The sequence below is a fragment of the Xiphophorus hellerii genome, chromosome 23 (assembly GCF_003331165.1).
Source record: "Xiphophorus hellerii strain 12219 chromosome 23, Xiphophorus_hellerii-4.1, whole genome shotgun sequence".
In the NCBI taxonomy this organism is placed as follows: domain Eukaryota; kingdom Metazoa; phylum Chordata; class Actinopteri; order Cyprinodontiformes; family Poeciliidae; genus Xiphophorus; species Xiphophorus hellerii.
In genome coordinates, this window is record NC_045694.1 from 3,243,241 (window position 1) to 3,265,796 (window position 22,556).

The 22,556-nt window shown below is 35.4% G+C and overlaps 1 protein-coding gene across 2 annotated transcripts in view; it reads right to left on the reverse strand.

The window, feature by feature from the left end:
* fstl5 (follistatin-like 5) overlaps positions 1-22,556 on the reverse strand; it is a 187,758-nt gene that overhangs the window by 85,430 nt on the left and 79,772 nt on the right. For both annotated transcript variants that reach the window (XM_032555148.1, XM_032555147.1), the window contains exon 5: positions 5,490-5,686. In XM_032555148.1, coding sequence (XP_032411039.1) covers positions 5,490-5,686 — 197 coding nt within the window. The remainder of the gene's footprint in view (positions 1-5,489; positions 5,687-22,556) is intronic.

Consider the following 22,556-nt stretch of genomic DNA (forward strand, 5'->3'; position numbering starts at 1 on the left):
AGAATGATTCTTAATTTCCTCCTTTCATCTTTGTGTGGAGAAAGACGACTGAGACACTGAAACGAGATCCTGGATGTGTTCAGTGGTTTTCAGCACACCATGTGCTCTAAATTATCTGAGGCACATCACTGATGTGATAACTAGATGTAATGTTTATTGAGGTTGCAGCCACTGGCTGATTCAAATCGAACTTTAATTTACAAAGCCAATGGAACATTGGATGATTAATCAGAGAGAACGCTCTGAGTACCTAGTGTAGCTGCAATTAGCAGCTACACTAGGTTTTTTTCAGCTTCCTCTTAACATGGACTACATTGCAGTCATTACTCAAAACTATTCTGCCAAAAAAGGCAATGCATAGCACTAATATAGCACTATTACAACAACATTTTACATGCTGTTGCATATATTTAAAACCATAAAAATTTCAGAAAACAATGTCAAATCTGAACACTGTAGTTCACCAGAATAAAATAGAGCAATCATCATGTGAAGCAATATTACAAAACTGTATTTTAACAAACTTAAAAATAGCTTCAGTCACTGGTAAAACTGAACAAATTGTTGTTGCTTTCATAGGAAAGTAATATGGAAAGTAGCTTATCAGCATTTGTATTCATATACATCTGAATTATCAATGAGAGAAGTTACTTCTGAAAAATAAAGGCAGATGTTTTTGGTGGTTATTTGTTGGTTGGTTGGTATGGAGGAAACTGGTACCCTTAACACAATGTCTTGGAGAAGCAATTGTTGTTGTCCATCAATCGGGGAAGGGTTCTAAAGCAATTTCAAAACCCTTAGAAGTTTATTGTTCCACAGACAGAAAGACTATCCACAAGTGGACAACATTCAAGTGTGCCGACGATCTCTCCAGGAGTGGATGTCTGAGGTCTTACTAGATTTACTGTTTATTTGCTGTTAAAAATAGTCTCTCTCAATTAGATCTTGTTTATACATCTGTCAAGATATTTATTATGCTTAAGCATCAGTTTCAGAGAGAAAACAGGAAGGTTCAGAGGTAATCAATGAAAAAAATGTAAGCATAACATAACATGTTGGTGTTTTAGGTGTGTATACTCAGTGGAACTTTGTTCCATCCCAGGTACACTTGTGTATCTGATGTGCATTTATGTTACTATATAAAATTTCTAATTTGATCTGAAGTTTTTCACCTCAGGGGTTATGTGAGACTACGACAAAGATGGAGGAGGACAGAGATGAAGAAAAAGAAAAAAGCAGACAATGGGATGGAAGACAGGAAGAACAGCGTGAGGAAAAAGATTAATTAGTTGAGGGAGGGTCAGAGAACTCAGGTGAGGCTCAGCAAGTGCAACCAATCATATATAAAATTCATTGTAAAAGAGCCTTAACCCAAATATTCTCAGAAATGTCAATATCAGTTGTTCCAAAAATTCCCATTTAATAATTTATAACACAAAGAAGTAGGAGTTACATATAATACAACTAATCAGACAGTGAAGAAAGCCACTATCCTAACCCAAACTACACAGTTCTCCCACACTTCTGAAAGGCTTGCTCCATTGTATCTAAATGAATCAAATGACTTCTGAAAAAATTCTCTTTCGACATGATACCAAAGAAGATATACATATAGCAGCATGATTGGACAAATCAACCACAGTATATCGGCACAAACGCATTATATCATTTGTTAAGCATGGTGGCAGATGGTGCACAATCTGAACTTGATTGCAGCAACAAGACTTGTAGGTGAGATGGTTATGAAATCCGTTCTGGAGTTCTTTGTTGTCTCTATGTGTTCTATGTAAACTAAAAAAATTATAAGGACAGTTGCTGAAACCAACTTTTTGTATTCAACTCAACAGAAACCTATAGATATGGGTAAGCAAAAAACATTATTTGAAGGTTAGAAATTCTACACACATTTCAAAATTATGTCACAAACTTTAAATATGTGAACCATTACAGTCACACTTTGACCTTAAACATGTGCTTTTATATGTACACATACATTATAAAAATAGCTTCAGTCATTTCTTTTGGCTGCCTTAAAACAAGCCAAACACTTGAAGCAGAAGTATGTTTTAGATGATGTTACGTTTAACTAAACCTTTGTCTTTTATGTTGTGTATTATTCTAACACAGACAAGTCCAGAAAAAGCTCAGTGGTGAATAATACACCCTAATGTCTTTTTTAACAAAAAAATAATAATTCTGTCACATTTTCTGTCAAATTATAAGGTACAGACATTGTAAAAGTTACAGAAAAAAATACATTTTGATTTGCCATTTTAAAAGGGCACAAAGTCTAAAAGGGCAGGAACAATTGTTCTGAGCCTCTTTATGTGAACACTCCAGCATGTCAAGTTAGCTAGGATGAGCGCTTTCCGTTCTATCATTTCAAATGAGCTCAGAGAATGCTCCAATTATAAAAGTGCTCCAGGGCACAAGAGTGGCAGCTATGATTTTGTGTTTATAAATGCTAAAAAATGTGCATATTGTATTCTCAGGGCTTGCTCACACAAACATTTATTTAGCATTAATATCCAGCATTTTTTTGGAAATATGGTAAAAGTTGAAAGATCAGCAAAGTGCCATGAATATCCATTCTGAGCTTCAGTTCTGTTTTGTTGTTTGGTTGCTTTTAAATTTTGTCTTTCAGAAAAAAAATAATAGTACATTATTCACTGGTTCCATTAAGATTAAAACACTTAATGCATCAACATAAAACTACACATATATACAGTATATATATATATATATATATATATATATATATATATATATATATATATATATATATATATATATATATATATATATATATATATAAAAGACTAAATAGACTTCCAGTCACCCAACAAACATAGTCTGTTAAAGATTAATCAATTAGTTGATGATTATTCCAATAATTGATTCATCACTCTCAATCCTATTAATTGTTTTGTCCCTATAATCATCACGCAGTTGCTTCAGGGAGGGATAAAAATATTGTCTAAATTGAAGACATTTTAGTTGTTCTCAAATTTCAAATAAATATGAAAGATAAACAAAACAAAAAAAGAAACAAAATGCTTTTATGCTTTCTCAGTCCACCAACACTTTTTTTACGCTGCTATACATGCCTTCCTCCTAGGAAGCAATTTCTATGGGAGATCTACCAAACTCTCGTTTTTTTAACACAGTGAGAAAAATCTTTTTATCCTTTGAAAAGTTTCTTCTACTTTGGCCTGAGAAAATTGAACAAATATCCTCCTTCCAGCTGTATATTACAGACGCTGAGACGGTCAAAATTCATTTCCTAACTTTAGCATCTCTTATACCATCCTTTGGCATCATTTACTGCAAAAAAAAAAAAACAACACGTTTTGAAATTTAGATTAATTGGACTATATAAAGACATTCAAATCAAAGTAGTGAATGCTGCTTCACTGACGACATAGGCACTAACAATTCCAAGCCCTCTGCAGAGTAGATCTTCAACTGGATCAGCAGAAAGGTAACAAGAGAAGCAACTGAAATTGTGGGTTTGAAAATTCGCTGCAGGGTGCTTAGCCCCTTCAATTATTCAAATATACTGCATAATAAATCAGTCTTCAGGTATGCAGAGACTGTGTTATGCCAAGAATACACTCCTCTCTCATGCCAGCCACAAAAAGCTTTTCTTACAACATCCTTCTTAGTAGTGATGGTTAAAGGCTGTGGCTCCCCAGGAGCACAAGACTCTTTTGACCCACATTGCTTTTCAAAAGGTTTACTTAAAGACACCCTCTGTAGCTACCAGAGTGGAAGAAAGGCAGGGATAAATGCATGAGATTATGATGCAGAGAAAAGCAACTCCATTAATCCTTTGATTTTATTATGCCGATATAAAGATCATTAATTAAATGATCAAAGGGGTTACATTTTGCTTTAAATACTGAAACTTTTCAAATCATCAGACACTACTCTCTCCGAATTCAAGCTAAACATTAAAGACGTGGAAAGTAAGCTTATTAATAAACTTATGGGTATTATAAAATATTGTATCCAAAACAAAAATGATAGAAGCAGTTTCTGTTGCAGTCTGGCTTGTAACAAATTCAGTTTAAACTAAATAGTTGCACAGCAGTACATTCAAATTTTGTTTTTAACAACCATACAACCAAGGTGGGCGTACAGATAACCATTCCTGCCGGACTGCATCTGGAATATGTGCCAGCTGATACATCGTTGGAAAGTGGAGTGTCTTCCCACTCGATGCACAGCTGAAGTGTAGCAGAGTGGTCCATACTCTCTCTGCTGCCTCTTGGTTCAGATGTTTTCATTTGCTTCAGCTCTGCTGTGCAGTGCTGCTGATCCAGAACTAAATTTCTTGGATTTTTGCCATTAAACATAAAATCTCAGCTTGTCCTTGCCTTAATTATTTAATTAACTGTAAGGCAAATTAGTCTGTAGTATAATCACAACCAAACACAAGTGATCACAAAATCAAGAGAATTTAGGTTTTTTTTGTTTGCTTTAAAATAATAACCTTTTCAAATCAGTGATCTACGGCTGACAAGCCTTTGTGGGTGCAGGTGTCACACTTTGTGAAAGACTGCAGAGCACTTTTGCCTCTTTTTCCTCGTCCCACACATTTATATTTTCAGAAGTCAAAGCTCCATGACAGACACCTATTGATGTTCTTCTCAGATTGGTGAAGGTTCTTTTATTAGTGGCTGTGTTTGCCGTCAGTCACTCTGGACACATGGGGCGAAACGAAAGTTAACCTGCCACTGAACAGTACATCTCCTTCATGCAAAAAAGGATGAAGCAATCATGCATTGCTTTTCTCTCTATTTCATAATGGACCTCCCATTGAATTAAAAGCATAACTTTTTTTAAACAGTAGTTTTGTATGAGAATGAGTGAACTCTTAACTTCAATAATTTCCAATAACTGTTTGTTCTTGTAGCAACCAGTAATGTTATAATTTGGTCATTTTTTACTAAAACGGAGACAATTAAGTAACAACTAAAATTGATCAGTTTTTTTCTACATCATTTGATGAAAAATAAATATTGTTTAAATATGGTGATGTGCTATTAAAGCTTTATTGGGTTTCCAGGTAATGTGACAATTTCTTCAGAGGTGTAAACTTTGCAATATGGGTGGGTGGGTGATTTTGCCTCCTGAAAAATAAATGGCACATCCTGCTGCATTTAGTGGAATTAACAAATAGTGAAACAAAAACATTTTGTTCCCAGCAGCCTTGTAATTGCTGTCATTATCAGACCATTAGAATTAAACTATGTGAATGAGAGTGGCTCAATTTGTTCTTCAGCGTACCGGCGCTTCTATTTCGAGCAATCTTTACCCTGAACCACATGTCGTTACCCATCCTTAGAGTTTGAGTTTGTTATTTGAACTGTTATGCCTTTATACAGTGTGAAAAGCTTTTAAATTAAACAAGAAACTGATTTATCACAGCACCAATTTGCATAAACTGACAATATTTAAAAATATTGCAGCTTTAAACTGCTTACCTGTGAGAGCTCGCTAGCATCTATCAGTCCGTTGCGATCTACATCAAAGCGTTTGAACATCAGGTCAACCAGTTGCTTCTTGGCTGCCATGCTGTCCTTGTGGGCCTCGTGACCTGCAGCTCCCAGGTATCGCTTGTCATGTAAATCCAGAATCTTGGTTTTCAGACGGCGGTAGTCATTCAGTCTGCAGTCATCATCTGACAACAGAGCAAATGGGGAGACAGAAAATTGTTCAACAATTGCTGAAGATTTTTTTAAACATTTTCAAGTTTTAAAAATGAAAACTTTTAATGCAGTTAACCATTCTTAGGTTAGTTGTTCTGAGAAGTATGAGAATAATGAGTTCAGCGAAAATGAAAATTAATCTGAGCTGAAAAATCTCCCTTTGACTCTGTTTTTAAAAAAATCTGTAGTTTTTATGAAATTTGAAAATAGTTTCTCTCCGACTGCATCCTATTCTGCCTCTTAAATGTCAAGTCTTATTTTCTATACAGCACCATTACAACAGAACTCATTCAAGATTTATTTTTATGTAGAATATGTCTTTGACTTGATACTTTGTTACTAATTTACACAGCAGTATGCCATTTCTGTGCCTCATGATACCACATTTACAATTCTTCTCTACTCTCTGTTATCAAGCACGGTAGAGTTCTTCCAGATGGGAACACACAAACACATTATCAGGTTAGGACTAGGATTTTTCAAGCTTCTCATTTTTAAGTTTACTGATTGCTCAAGTTGTTTCGCCCAGGGAATATTGACAAAAATCTATAAGATAAAAATGAGATGCTACACTGAAGCTGTTTGCTCCTGTCCCTGGTTTGCTCTCTTTCAGGATTACAAGTCATCAACCCTCAACACGTAGGCAGTTCCACTGATCAGAGATCTCAGTAAATCGGTTTTGCTTTATCATTTCTGAACAAAGTTCAGATGTTTTGTAGAAGACTCCATGATTTTATTCTTAGATGTTGATTACACCAGAGAGTGTGACAGTGATGTCACTGTTCTTCCCAGAGAATTGTAAAAAGGAGAACAGAGTTGTTTTTTTCTGGGCTGGCTGACATCAGCTAATAAAACTTTTATGAGGGGAGGTATACTTCCAGTTGAAACAAAGAGAAATAATTTTGACAAGTGTAAACCTTTGATTCTTGTCATTATTTTCTCTTTAGCTCCATTTTGCCTTCCCTCCTCTAAACCTTTTATCCAGTTGACATCTTTGATGTAAACCCTTTGATGGTAGATTGTAAATACATGGTGTTCATGTTTTCTGTTGCTGTCAGGGTTTTCTCCTGACACCTGTATGATGAATTTGTTAATCAGTTTCTTCATTGCTTGGCGAAATGCTGCAAGTGTGGGTGTGCTTTCTTTTTTTGTGAAAGACTCCTGAGCATCCGTTCTGAGGCCAAAAATCACAGAAACACATCAAGTGCTTACTTGATACACACAGGAGCTTATGGTGGTGATGTCATCCAGATTTGTTTGTTCAAATGCTAATTGGCAAGGATTTTAATAATTCTAGCATATGAATTTAATCATTGTTAAATTTATGTTCTAGCAACAGACACCATGCTGCTGTTTACAAACAATTTAAAAGAATCATAATGCTTACTATGGCAGGTCAGGTTTTTCAAAGGGGGGTATTATTTAGAATTTACTTTTTTGAGCTTTTATTTCTTGTTATAATGTGAGTTTGCTGAACTCATTATTCTCATACTTCTCAGACCAACTAACCTAAGAATGGTTAACTGCATAAACAGAAGCTTCTTAAAGAGACGGAGGTCTGATTTAACCTCTGTCTTTGTAATTGGACTTTGTCTAATTGCAAAGTCAAATTTCTTTTAAGTCATATATGGTATATACAGTATTTTTTTATAACAGCTGAGAGTAACAGAGTTAGTTGTGCTATAAAATGGCACCATCTGCCTATAACATACACAAAACTGCCCCTTTAAGTCACAATCTGTGGGCACGGCATGCCCTGTTACCTAACAACCCAAGCGGAGCTCAAACACATTTGGTCAGTTGGTTTTATCGCTGGCTGCTTGAAAAGATGTTTAGTTGTTGACTTACTTACGTTTTGTTTTGTAAACCTAATAAGACATATCTAAACCTATTCAAGGATGTGTAATATGACCCTTTTAAAGAAAAACATTAAATAACTACATTCAGAATAAACTCCAACTAAATTTGATAGAAGTTTTGAAATCAACAGTGCTGGTTGTGTAGAATATTCACGCTTCTTGCTACTCTGGTCTATATGAAGCAACAGTTGGAGTAGACCAGGCCGATCTTAGCTGGTTGCTTAACTAACAGGCTAGATTTGCTAGCCAGCAGCTGCTTTACACACACGGTACTCTAGTCTCCTGGCATGCTAACAGTTCATTCAAAATAACATTACCATCAGTTTGCAGCTGTCTTTCAGTATTTGCAATATTACAAATTATTCTTGTAGATTTTTAAAGCATAACCTTTTAAAATGGTGCTATGTTTTAAGACTGCTAACCCTTATGAGGGATGAGAGAACTGCAAAACAGTCTTAAACTTTACCAGACTTTAACATTTGACTCCAGCTCTACTATACTTTCATCTCAATCCTATGTGACCCTTTAAAATCCCAAAGGTGGACGTTTTACAATTAACTTTACAATAATATGCAGTATTTTGAGAAAAGCTTTCATATGCAACCGTATATCAGGAAGGATTTATGTAGTAGATAATCCAAAATTGTTGAATGAGAAAAAATACAGTTACAGTGGCCTGAAAAAATTTATTCAATTAGGATTTTATGTGATAGACTAACACACCGTTATGCATATTTTTGATATAAAAAAAATAATTATTTTTGTATGCATACAATACCATTGTGCAATTGTAAACTGTAAGTAATCCTGGATCCTTTAGCAGACATTTGGATGAATGCGCTTTTGTCACACAAGTCTTGCCTTTATTTTAGGTTAAGCCGAATAAAAGGAGTTAAATGCCAATCTTTTCCAATACTTTTTGTAAAAAATCATAGATTTCTTTGTGTTAGCCTATCACATAAAATCCCAGCAAAATACATAATAGTTTGTGGATGTAGTTTGATAAATAGTGAATATACAAGGAATGGAAATATTTTTGCAAGGCACGAGGGTGATTGAGGTATTTTTGTCTCGTCATTCAGAAAACCAGCTCCAACCAATCAAAGTAGACAAAAAAATTAAGAAAAAAAGGATTATGGAAAGTGCAACTTAGGTGGCAATAAATAAAATGTAGTTGGAGACTTCTGGTATGCTTTTGCGCTGTATTAATTTTTGTTTGCGGGGGTGTATCAACTTCAGCAAAGCTGGGGTTTGAAGAATCAATGTCATTGATTCTTGTGGATCTTCAACAGTGCACTGTGGCGTATGCTACAATCATGAACAAACACTACAGGCCTCGTTTCAGAATGATCTCGCTGGTATCTGGCCCTAAATATTTACCCAAACTCTCTCGCAGTGCTTCGTTGTCAGTTCTGAATTGTGCAAAGCCACACAGAAAGAAGTAAACATTGGAATGCTCAGGACCAATACTTCAGTGGGTTTTTTTTTCTTTTTTTTTTGTTGTTAGCGGGTAAAGCTGCAAGGGAGACAGACAAAGGTGTTGACAGATGTTTGAGTTGCATTCTCAGTCTGAGTTGTGCAGGAACCAGGGTGTGAACACCAACAGCAAAGCTGAGCAAGGGTCTTTACTTGCCATAGATGGAACTGAATGATAAGGAGAAATATAAAACTTGCTTCTCTGTTAAAACAGGAGGCAGAGTCAGTGTTAAATACCCTGACAGCAGCAGCCTGCCGCATTTCATGGAAAAGGGTCAGTTTGGACAAGTTTCAGTGTCAGAGTAGCTGCCTTGGTCACAAATGGCAAAATGAATAAAAGATAAATGGCTGTTGGTGCGCCCTGGGGATATGAAGGTCAGTTACATCAAAGAACTTTACAAGTTATGCATCTACACACACACACACACACACACACACGCCCACCCACACCCACACACACACGCGCAGAGAGAAAAGCTGACAGGGCTCAGCTGATTTAGAGGATTTTATAGCTTTAGCACAACGTTGCAGGCTTGTATCAGGTTTGAAATGAGCTCATAATTTTTCTTATCTACATATGTGGAAAGGTAACCTATGTGTGACATGTTAGATTCCTGCTTTTTACATCATCATACTCTGGCTGTACTGGTGACACTGTATGCAGAGCATGTAGCAGAATCAACAGCCAACCAGAAACTGGAGAAAAAGAGTCAAGCACTGACTTTCTGGTAAATTACCAAATAGCTAAGATCAATAGCATTGATCTTAGGTATTGATATTGATATTCATATTGGTTCAATCCCAATATGAATGGGATTGAACAATCATATTGGTAAGAAATATCCTGTTGTCATCTTTGACTCAAACTATTTCAGATCTACAGCTGTGACAGGTTACCCAACATGGAACAAAACAGCCAGATGAAAGCATGAATAAAATAACAAAAAATAAATAAAATAATTAAAAATTGTCAGAAGATGTCTCAATCTGTATGTCTGTGGTGGACCACCATTAACTGATTTCAACCACACAAATGATGAACAGACTGAAGCAGGAAGGTTAAAAAAAAAAAAAAAGTTGTATTTTGGCCTAAAGTGAAAACATTTAATATTAAAACCTTTCAATATTGTGTTTCTGGGTCAATACATATTTTTGGAAAACTACAGCTGATCCTGTGGTTAGAAGTAAATGGTAAACCTATAAATATATATTCTGTCTCAATATATAGAGAACTACCTTGTGTCAGATTATAAAAGTAAAACTGGGTAGAAAAGCTGTCTGTGTTTACTGAACAACTGAGGAAGAAAGTGCTGTTAGCAGGCCAAAGGCTGTCATAGGTAATGAGCTTGGACGATTATTGCAGATACATTACAAAGTCAGCCATTTGTTAATACTACATGTTAGAAATAAAGATGACTATATAACCTTTAAAACATCTTTCAGCCAGCATCTCAAATGACTATTGTCATATCACTTTTTTAATAAATCACAATTTAAGCAAAGTACAAATTTGTTTAACTCTGTTTCTGTAGATATTTCATACCCTGAGCTAACCTTTGACTGTCAGAGACATCTGACAGCATAAAGCACTGACTACTAAAAACCTCAAGCCATTTGTCCACTAAAGTGGCAAAAATACAGTTCACAACGACCCACACATTATAAACCACTGTGCTGTATTTTTTCTTGCTGTCTTGGGTGACTTTGGTAAATTCAGATTTTTAGATTCAAATACATATTCAAGTTAAAAATGGAGATTCCATTTCTGGTTGAGTTGGAACCAATTCTGGTTCTGTGAACATATGAGGACAGAAAACCTGAAACAAACTTTGGATCCAACAAACTCTATCTTGATGATCAATTTTGGAGTAACTGACTTAAAACTCTGCAACAAGATGACTCTAGTTTGGAACCATTTTGACACCAAAAAGAAATGCTATTCAGGTAATACTTTATGTGTTCACCTAGGTTCAAATCAATGAAGCAAAAAAGAGGGCCTCAGAACAAACAAAATAGAAGAGGTAAGTGGAAACTACACATTTTCCAGGGTACATCCTTGTCCCTTGACGAGCTTACACAGTGCGATCAGATCTAGGTGGAAAAGTTTGCAATCACCCGAAGAATGTGTTATTTGATTTATGCTTATTCTAATGAGATTTGGAGGTCCAAGGTTTCCCTAATGTTACTGCTTAGCTTCACAGCATGCTGGTTGGATTTATCACTCATCAGAAACATGAGGTGGTGCATGGCCAGCAGTTTCCTGGATCACATTCTACAGAGCATAAAGTTGGCAAGTGAGGAGAAGCTAAGAAAATGAGAAAAACTCTATTCACATCATCTTAAGTAATTAATGAGACAGAAATTCTGTTTTTTCCGCTTGGAGTCGGTTATGAATGATGAACTCCTCCCATAAGGCAGCAGCTATCAGGTGGAAGATGGTTTTTCAAGCATTTTGATTTCTGTGAAGCTACTGAAGTAGCAATCATATGCATCCCATTGATTTTCACAATTTACCTACAGTAGATGGATCTCATAGCACAAAATGCCACAATATTTTAAATGCCATATATTTTAATCCAAATAAAGTTTGCCTCGCAAAATTCAATCTAGTTGCCACTAATTAGGTATTGTATCTGTTTGGGTTACTATTATTTGTTCTTTTCTTTCAGTTTTATCTGCCATAATAATAAAAAAAAACTTCCAGAGTTTTAGTTTCTTCCTCTATAAAAATATTTAAGAGGCTTTAAAGTTTAATTTTTTTTTTAAAATACCAGGAAGTATTTTTTTTTTGCATGAAACTTTTTCTATTTGTCTTAATAGGTGCACTCTACATATAAATTGAAAATTTATTCATTTTACACATTTGCAACGCCCTTGCATCTACTTTTTACATAGATACTGTTCAGGTAAATTTGACCCGGCAGTCAAGTTGAAGGGTAAAACAGATTTTAAAAATGTCCAATTCTGCATGTGTCCTTGCAGTTATGAACCATATTTCACCACACACATACATGTGCATGCGCACGCCCACGAACCCACTTTCTCACTATTCTCTTTACTTCACTAAGAAACTGCGAGAAAGCAGGTGTTCATACAACTTTTGACGGGAACCTTTTCTGTTCCTGTGGACAAATTCCACCCACTCTGAGTGGACACTCAGCAGAAATGGGGAAAACATAAATACTCTCTGCATGACTCATTTGTCTTGATTTTAATCAGCGGGTCAATTTGACCCAGACCAGTATGTGTGTCTCAAGTTCAATTATAAAGATCACCCATTGAAAAAAAATATATATAATGTAATATAAAAATTTTTTTCAAAAGATCAATTTCAAAGAAATTATTGTTTTTTTGTGTTTAGGTTTTTTTCAGTGGACATAAAAAATGTAAATTCCATTTTTTATGTCCAAACGAGTAAATGAGCAAGTTGTCGTCATTGATCCTTTATTTGTGAGAAATAATTTAAAAAAAACATCATTGCACAAATATTGATTGAAATGGTTAGTATTGGAGTTAATAATCAGATACAAAAATGTTTTGAAGGAATTTTTTGGTTTCTGACACTATTACATGATTAAACACACAAATTAACCCACAAACATTATTGCTGTACCTCAGAAACGAACATAACAGGAGGGTTAACCAAAGAAAAGCTGAATAAACATTCCTCCATTTTTTCCAAGGTCATCTTGTAAATGAAAGCTCATCCTACACCAGCCCCAAAGGCAGTTTTGTGATTTTATTAAGATAAATACATTTCTGAGGTGAAACTTAGATGAAACTTAACTAACTAACCTGCAACAAAAATCCCCATTTGGGTATTCATTTTCCAATGCTCAAATACTTGCATCATTGGAGGTTAGACAAATAATTATAACAGACAGGAAAATGCATTTGTTAAAATTAAAATATATCAGATTTTACATTCATCAGTAGGTAGTGCTGTCTGAGTAAACACATAGGTTCCGTGTTAGTCTTTCAGTACTTCTCTGCACAATTATTGATTACAGCAAATTGTCCTCAGTCTCAGTTTGGCAAATGGACAGAGTTCATTTATTGAGCTTTGTGTAAAATCATCTATATTTAATGCAAAACCAGATGGATTAAGACATGAATTCTAAAATAGTTGCAACACAATATTTTGGATATGTGAAAAAACATTGTATTGTACTGGAGTTGGAAATGTAGTTTGATACTGACATAACTTAAGAGCCAGTGTCTATTTCAGGGACAAATACAAATAAAAAAAAAGATAACCTCAAGATAAAGTAAATACCATTATTTTTTCATTTTCCATAAGAGAAACAAAGTCAAATTCAAAATAGAATATAATGATATTCTCCTGGGCAAAGTACCACTGAGTTTACAGGGAGATGCTGGTGCACTTGATGGGGCATGAAAACTAAAAGCAATGTTCTGGATTCCTGGATGTTCTTGGATGCTCAACATTGTAAACATGATGGGCGCCACCTTCAATAAAACAAAGGAAAGCCATCACTGTGCACAGTGATGCACAACACATTACATACTATGGTGAAACAGTTCTTTAAATCATCATTCATCACAGAAGCAATTACATACAGCATGCTGAAAGGATAGGACAGTAGATGTTTTCTTTAATCAAATATCATGCGATCCTTATAAGTCTGCTTAATGCACTGCTGAAAATTCACAATAAATCAGTCTACAATGTCACATGTACACTGTGCTGATCCCGTTTCTTTAGGTATATTTCACTTCCTTACATTTTCAGACTATATTGAAATCTTTTCAGCTGGCTTTCATTGAAAATTCTCCAGATTTTCTGAAAGAATTTCAAAGACCTTTGTAGCTCATTTACATTTTCAGTCTGGTACTATGCTAATGTTAGAAGGGGGTTTTGTTCAAAGCCGTGTAATTCTGCCCTTTGAATCATTAAAATGTTAAAAAGGCTGCAGAACCCCAGAGATGAGGCAGTGTTGTGTATACTGGACATATAAAAGTGAATTTACCAGGAAAGTAATTTTTAATTAACTCTTTGGAGCATTTGTTGCCAGATGTTTTCATTTAACTTGAATTAGTTAAAAACTACAAATATAGTTGATTGATTAAAAAAAGTTTGGTTATGGTTTCAAAACCCCATAAAATGTATACCAAGTCAAAAAAAAAAAAAAAAAAAAACTCAGAACAACTTCAGAGTGCAAGGGAAACGTTTCAAAATTCTTGAAAAGAAAGTGTGGCTCCTTGGAAACAAAGTGTGGAGAAACAAGAAATGACCAGAGGCTTTGCTCAACACTATATTCCAATACAAACACCAATGCCCCAGCAGTGAAAGAAACCCCACCCTGCTTTGACCTGCCACTTTAAAAGCACTACTGTTTTATTTATACAGTGAAAGTGTATGCGCAGCAGAATAGCTGGAGTCAACTCTGCAGAAAGCTCTCCTATCCCTGCATCTGCTCCCTAACACCTCTTCAGCTTTTCCATCACCGTCTCCAGGGCCCTGGCTACTGCCGGGGTTCACAATACATCACGAAAGCACAGGATGACAAGTGGGCTACCCAAATCAGAGGTCACTGATTGCAATCTTTAAGAGCAACTAAAGGTGTCACTGCAGCAACACCTCACTGGACCTGAAATGGATATCTGAGCAGTGGAGCCTCAAACCATCACTGCTGGTCTGACTGACAGTTATATTCATGCATAGTGCTCACAACAAGCTCAGATGTAAGATGAGACTTCTGCTCCTGTTTCAGAATTTACTGTAAAGGTTATTATAAATAAATCTTTAAATCCATAAAGCAATGAAGAAAAAAATAAAAAATAAGGTTAGAAATTTTTTTTGAGCTCAGAAAATCCTGTTTGAAAGGTTAGTTTGTCATCTGTTCTTGACCTTTTTCATCTTCCATAGAGAGAAGAGCTTTTTCTTTTCTGATTTTACTTTTTATGTTATACCGAAACAAAAGACAAAGATGAAATTACATATTTGAACCAAACTTTGATTAAACCTGTAGCAACATGTTTATTCGAACTGAAATATTCTTTCAAAAGATATCTTAATTAAATATATACAAAATCTGACAAATTTGGAAGGGATATAAAATGAAAGCCAGATGGTGAAGTGAAAATGAATTCCTAACAGGGAGCCTGGGCTCCTAAATTTGTGTCCACAATGTTTCCCATCTTGCCATGTGTTCTGGTATATTATTCAAGTTGAAATATGATAAAATAACCAATATATTGTCTGTGACGTATGTATGTCACTTCGGTCATACTGTTGGGAATAGTGGATGCTTATAGGCATCAAGGGTGTGGAATTCAGTGCTCTGCATAATATGGACAGGAGACAATACTTTTGACATTGTATGGTCAGTTTTTTATATTTAAGGATTTAATGATGGCCTAGGATTGTAATTGTAACGCTTCCCTGGTGCCCCAAGTGGTTAGATAACAAGTAGCCAAATCAATCAGGTCAGATGTCAAAGCAACAGTTTCACTGTCAGTTTCAAGCAACATTTATACCGAGGTGAGTGAATCTTTTTCTGTGCCAAAAGCATAGCATAGTGCGAGGTTCAATAACTTGTTTAATTGAGTCATTGTTGAGATATTTAAGTCAAAATTGCGCCCATTCTGAAGCACAGGTGTACATGAGCACCATTAAATCCTGTAGAAGAGCTGTGGTACTTTTAGCAGAATTTTTTTAATCTAAAGAAATCATGTCGCCTTAGTTCAGGTGGTCAAACTGTGTATGGTGTAGGGGGAAATGCTTCATAAGGAAGTGGTGGTAATTAACTGTGACACTGTTTCATCCTACACTATTAAAATGAAAGGCAGATATGGAATAGTGTAATGAGTATAGATGTATGATTAGTCTCAAGTCAAAATGATCAGTGGAGCAACAAGACAGATTTACAATATCCTTCTGATATTATTTTCTAATATATTGACAAATTTCTCTTAAAGAGAATAAATGGGCACAATTTTCCTGATCTGTCATTTCTGTTAGCAATATTCGAGTTGAAGTAAAAAGTAGCAAATGAGAAGAACAAAAAAATGAACATTTTGAAGTGTCTTTTGACACCCTACATCAAGTCACACCACTATATCTCTCTCTGGGAGAGATTGCCTTTCTATATTTCAGTCTCTGACAGTGCCGTTTCTCTGTGGATGAAGTTGTAATTTTCTCCCCCCCATCTTTCATCACCACAGAAGCTCTGTCTCATGAGGTACTACCTTTCCCCCTATGCCTGGAATAGGATCATTTTTAACCAAGAGTTAAACAGTCATCTGAAATGTGGCCATTATTTCCATTTACCAAGTCACTTTATTACAATAATCTCAGAACATTCTGTACATTACAAAATAATTCTAAAAGAAACCCTATTCATAAGGATTCCCATTGATCTTCCTTGGCATAAACATGACAGAAAACATTTGAAAGTAGGTTGTCTTTAAAAAAAGGACCTACATTATACAACTACACACCTCAAATTTGACAGGGAAGTAGACTGAAGTAGACTGAGATGGATGGCAGACAGAGACAGAGAGGGATAATGAGGATAGGGAGGGTTTGTTCTGCTCTCAAATCTGATCCCAGTAGAGTTGATTACACAGATCGTACTCCGTCACTGGCAGGTCTTGTTGATGACATGATGGGGGACAGTGACACGAAGCCTGAACACACCAGCACTGGGCCATCACATCAACTCGGCTGCAGGTTTATATTTAGAACGCAGCAGGAGAGAAGTGGGGAATGGAGTTATCATGTTTACTGTATCTTAGGGCACAGGTATTACATTGATTGACATTTTTAAGGACATGGAGATGGGGAATAAATGATGCCACCAGATTATTTAAAGTGGGAAAGAAAATAAAATGTATTAGAAATGAGTCAGGGACACAGTGTAAACTGCTGAATAAATTGTATATCATGTAAGCCAAATTTAGTTTTGGTTTCATACAAAGAGATGACTTGTTTCTGTACACTTCCTTCATCACCCACCTGGCTTGAGCCAAACCTTCCATAATACTTCTTATGGTTCTCTCAAATTTGCTTTTCTTTTTATCACACTAGATATATAGAGTGTGCAACTAATACTTTTCCAATCCACAAACATGGATTAAATCTAAGGTCTATTGATCTCAGAAGTTTTTTTGAGTATTTGTTTTGGAACCCATTGACTGTTGGGTTTGTTTCAGGACCTGAAAGACCTCACACATGATGATTAAAAAAAATAAAAATCAGATATTACAATTTAGGTCCTACAGGACCATTTTTAATGGAGAAAAAATGATACAAAAAAACTTTTGTTTTCTGAATTGTGGAGTCGTCTTCGACTTTCTGTCGCTTGATTTTCTGACTTTCCATCTCATTCCACAGACAGAATCCTCATTTGTCCTTGGGGAACACCCCACATGCAGGCCAAGACAATCCAACATGTTGAGTGTCCCCAATTTGAGGTAGGAGTGGCCCCAACATCTTTCCAGACAGATTAGATCACTCTTAATTCACCACACACTGCAATATCTTCTAAGATTATCTGTAGAACCACTTGGACAAAACATTAATTTGTGTTGACCTACCAAAAAAGAGCCCAATCAAATACCCTTTTTAGTGTTTTCAGTGGTAATGTAAAAAAAACCCAAAAACTATATATATATACTGTGTATATACTGTATATATAGCTCAGGTGGTACAAAGGAAAGGGAGTCCAATAAGCTTTCATTCGAACCTGGAAAGATACAACCTTGAGTTAGAAATTCAAAACATTTTCAATTTTTTTTTTCAAAATGACATCACAATAATTTATGAGTCTTTAAAAAAGTATTAACGTGTAAATTTTGAGGTTGGAAAATTCTTGCCAGATTGTTCCAATCATTTATTGAATGTACTCAATTTATTTAATAAATGTAAATATAAGTCAGTACATTTATATACATTGGTAGCATGCAATTAAATGTATGCTACCAAGAGAGTAAGCAAATCACAACTTTGAGGTTATTTATGGCACTGAAAACATCTGATGTCTTCATGTCAAATTTGAGGACATACAGGGAACCATTTTGTTCAAAGTGTTGACAAAATTGCTCCAGACATATAGTATTCACTTTTTACCAAGCAGAAGTCTTTGCTCTGAAAGCGTTTGCCTTTTCCCCTGGATCAGTGTTTACCTCAACCGATGTTTATTTTTCTCCCGAGTGCATCTCGGCTTCTAATAAAATGTTTGTGCTGCATGAATAAACTTTCAGCACCAGAAAGTGCTTCTTGAAACATGCACAGAAGTCTATTCAGCTTCATAGAGCGACTAGGAAAATACAGTCACTGGCAAACGTATCAGTCATCAGCCACTCAGAATAAAAGCAATTATTATACTGACCAGCTGTAACACTTTGATTATTACAGTTACTCGGCTGCTCTGCTTTATGTCCAACGGTGGGGTCAGCATCAGGTTACAGGATGGTGGCATCATTTATCCACCCACTGGACTCCTAGCTGGAAACCATAACAAGTTGAATTCCTATAGATCAGTTGCTCCACATATGCTCTACTCTGCAGCTCTTATTGATCTGTTCATAAAACATTCAGCTTTCACAACAAGCAGTGGAAACAAATGTTTTAGTGCAACATTCACCTGCCACCATTTATGTGCTGACACAAATCTTTCAGTTTTAAGATCTCTCAAAGCTGAAAGCCTTGTGAGTTTGTTAGTTATTGAAACAGAAAGACACCTTACAAAAAAAAAATAATTTTTTTTTTAAAAGTGCTGTTGAGAAATATCCTAAAAACATTTGTGCAACAATTATTTGTGTACAGGAACTGACCAACCTTCCTTTGGCATGTTCATTATCCTTTGTCATTCTTAGTTCACAGAATCAGCAGGGAGGAGTCGACGAATCCAGGTCAGCTGGATTGTTCATCTACTTATAAAATGTGAGGTTGGTGAAGACGATTCTCACCTGCATGGTAAGCTCAGCCATTTCTGCATCTGACAGATATTCAAACGTGGTGCTCACGTGGTTCTTGGCGGAACATCAGGGACATTTCTGGCCATTTGGGCGCCCTGAGCACAAATTCTGAATCATTGCAACTTCAGTATTGAACAACTACAAGGAAAATAATGCTTTCCTATGTCTACAAAACAGTGTGCACAGCTGCGCTGAGTGCAATTGTGCACACAGGTGTCTGCCAAATTTGAGGTTGAGATATACAACATGCTAGACACATTTTTAATTTAATGCATTATGATTATTTATAATGATTGAGCCTAATTTTTTTAGTGCCCCCTACAGTGCAATATGCGTGGGCGGAGCGTTGACACCAACTAAAATCATTATGAACTGAACTCTGGAAGCAGAATGCTGTGATAAAACAAAGACAATGTTTGTCTTTAATTATACTTATAATAAAAGCATGAAGCCATTTCAAACACAACAGATAACCATTGTTTAATTAGTTTTTGTACAGTTATAAATGTAGGTCTCTGCTTTAATGAGCCAGCAATTATTTATACAACCATTTATGCTTTTGGATGTTTGGATAAAATTGGTCAAATTGCATTTCTGTTCATCATCAGATAATGCAACAGCGGGTCGGATAATAGAACAATGGGTCGGATAGATTGCACTAAGCGCTTTAATACAAGGTCAAAACACAACAACCACCTCTACAAAAAAAAAAAAAAAAAAAGTAGATGACAGAAGAGAAATGAAAATCTGTGAGCAATGATGGAGGTGTTTTCAAGGTAATGGCTCAGACACAATCACTAGTGCAGGATGCAAACATGGTTCTGGACAAACTTCAAAGTAAATAAACAGGAATCAAGATTCAGTGTATTTTGTTAGGACTGTATGTCATAAATCAACACAAAATATTGACACTGCAGAAAGAGGCATCATGAATTTACATTAAATTCAGTTTACTCTGGTGCTCCTAAACAAATTAATCCACTTGTCTGCATTTATTGACTATGAAATCCAAAAAAAGTAGATTGAAGTTTGTTTCTACAACTTTTGACCCATCTTGCAAGGGTCTTTGTGCCTGTGCAGTCACTGATTATTTTTTTTAATAGACTTTGCAGTCATCAAAATATAGACTGCATCTGCTAAATCAACAAACTGGCATGAAATTAAATTTGTGAAATTTTGAACACAGCAAATTATAGCTAAAATTTGGGTACATGTACAGTATTTAGTCCTAAGAGTCCACCTGGTAAAATTGACTTTAGTCATTAGCAGAGGTAAATAAAACTCTTTTTAGGACAATAACAAAATTATTCGGCACGGTCAACACTTTATTCAGCACTACAGGGGGCATGAACACCAAACATGTTTAATTGGCTAATTTGTCATGTGACTGTTTGGGATCTCAGGGTCAGTCCTCTGAAGACGCCTTTGATAGAATAATTGGCAATTTTAGGCTCATAATGAACATGCAAATGACTACATGTTGCTTTGAAGCTAAGCAAGCTATAAATACACACATTGATCAAAGACACCAGTTCTCTGTGTTGAGGTGTGGAGACCTGCAGGGATTTCGGATCTGTGTACATGACAGTGGACCATTGAAAAATAGCATTAGTAGTAATCAGGTTGGCAGAAAAAATGAGATGTGTTGCTTACAAAGGTGCAGAGTAAAGATTTATCATATCATTGGAAAAAAATTATTCCTCATTGTTTCTTGGTTATGTGGGTATAAAATTATATATACAGTATCTACTGTATATATAATCTTTCAAAAGATTTTATTAATGTGAAACCTCTTATTCAAAATCACTGCAGGACACACTTTTTACAGCAACACTCATTACTATCGTGTAGTCATCTTTTGACTAAGATTTCTAGGACTATGTCATTTGTGCTGACTTAGTTGTTTTTATAACTTCTCCCTGGTCCACCTTTTTAATCTTATTTTACTTTATTACTATAAAAAAGAAACCAAAAACAAAAAAAGGAATGTATTTAAGAGGAGGAGACTCCCTTTGGAATATCAAATTTGAAATAGCCATAATAATAAAGCTGATATGGCACAAAACACATTTGGCAAACTATTCCTAAAAGTAGCTTTTCCAAAGCTGCAGGAGTCTGGAGTGAATAAGTGATAAAGCTATTAGGGAAAAATAGGTGACCCATTAAAGGAAAACTGCAAGACCAAGTATTTTTCAACAGCATTACAACTCTGTTTGCAGATACACGCTGCATAAAAAGATCAGCTTCCTTTTAAACCACACTAAACTTTTTCTGTTAAGATTACTAAAATGTGTTTTATTTGATTGATGTCAGAATACAGAGAGCAAAAGAGTTTTATTTTCGAGATTTGTATTTCTTGATATTTTGTAGAACTGCCTTTTAAAGTGCTTGACTTGGTTCAAATGGCTTTTTCTGCATCTTTCCATACAGATTCTGTTAACATGTACTATTAAGATCTATGTCCCGTCTCCATTTAACTCGGTTTTTGTAAATAAACCATCATTAAATGGGCTTTCCCAAATCGTTTCTGAATTTCACCATCCAAACTGATCAACTGAGGCACATACATGTACATAAGACACTTAACAGCAAAACATAATTTACATCAAAATAATAGAGATATGAGAGTTATTACAAATTTATTTTTCTAATTTTTACTTACTAAAACACACATGAAATACAAATTTAGCTGTCTTTTAGAACTGCAGTTTTAGTTCATAACTCTTAAAAGTCTAGACAAAGGGCAAACTAAAATGGCTGCCTGGTACAAGTTGTTTCTACTAAACAGACAGATACTGCCTTCAAATTCTAAGCAAGATTGTAAACAAACTTCCCTTTAAAATTGAAGTTATATGTTCATACATTATAAATGCTTGCAGAACCTCCTGTTTACTGGAGTCAAGGGCGTGCTGACAGCTATGGATCAAATTTTAAAAATGGGATGACATTGCTAATGTCCACTATCACACACTTCCATTCATCAGTGAGTGTCATCATCATGAAAGGAGATCATTGCTTTATGGTTGATGGTGCCTTTACATAACTTGATATGAGAAAAAGGACAATGACAAAGTGTAGAACAGAGTGCATTAGAGTTACAAGGTTATTCCTCCTGGAGGTCAGAAGTGAAAACAGAGACATGGACAAATTATTTGGAAACTTTACAGAATAACAATATCTGATATAACGTGAAACCTAAAAGCTTTAATGGCACTGTTTCCATGTTTATTACATATTTCACTTAAATCAGACTTCTCTTTTGATTGCAATCTACTTGATTGCATTTCCACAGTTCATCACCTTTTCACATTTGTATTTTTTTTTTTTAAATACGTTTGTCTCTCATGGTTTTCTGTTTGTCTTGCTGCTTTTAACAGCATTGTGTGTTACATACAAATACATTTTGACTGGATGATTAATCAGAACTGGTCACAGTTCACATGAAAACAGCATGGAGAAAAGATGGCACACCATATTTCAGATTCTGTGGCCACATTTTTTCCATCAATCACTACCAAAAAGTGATATCTGTGCTTCACAGTGAAATGTCAGAGATTGTCAA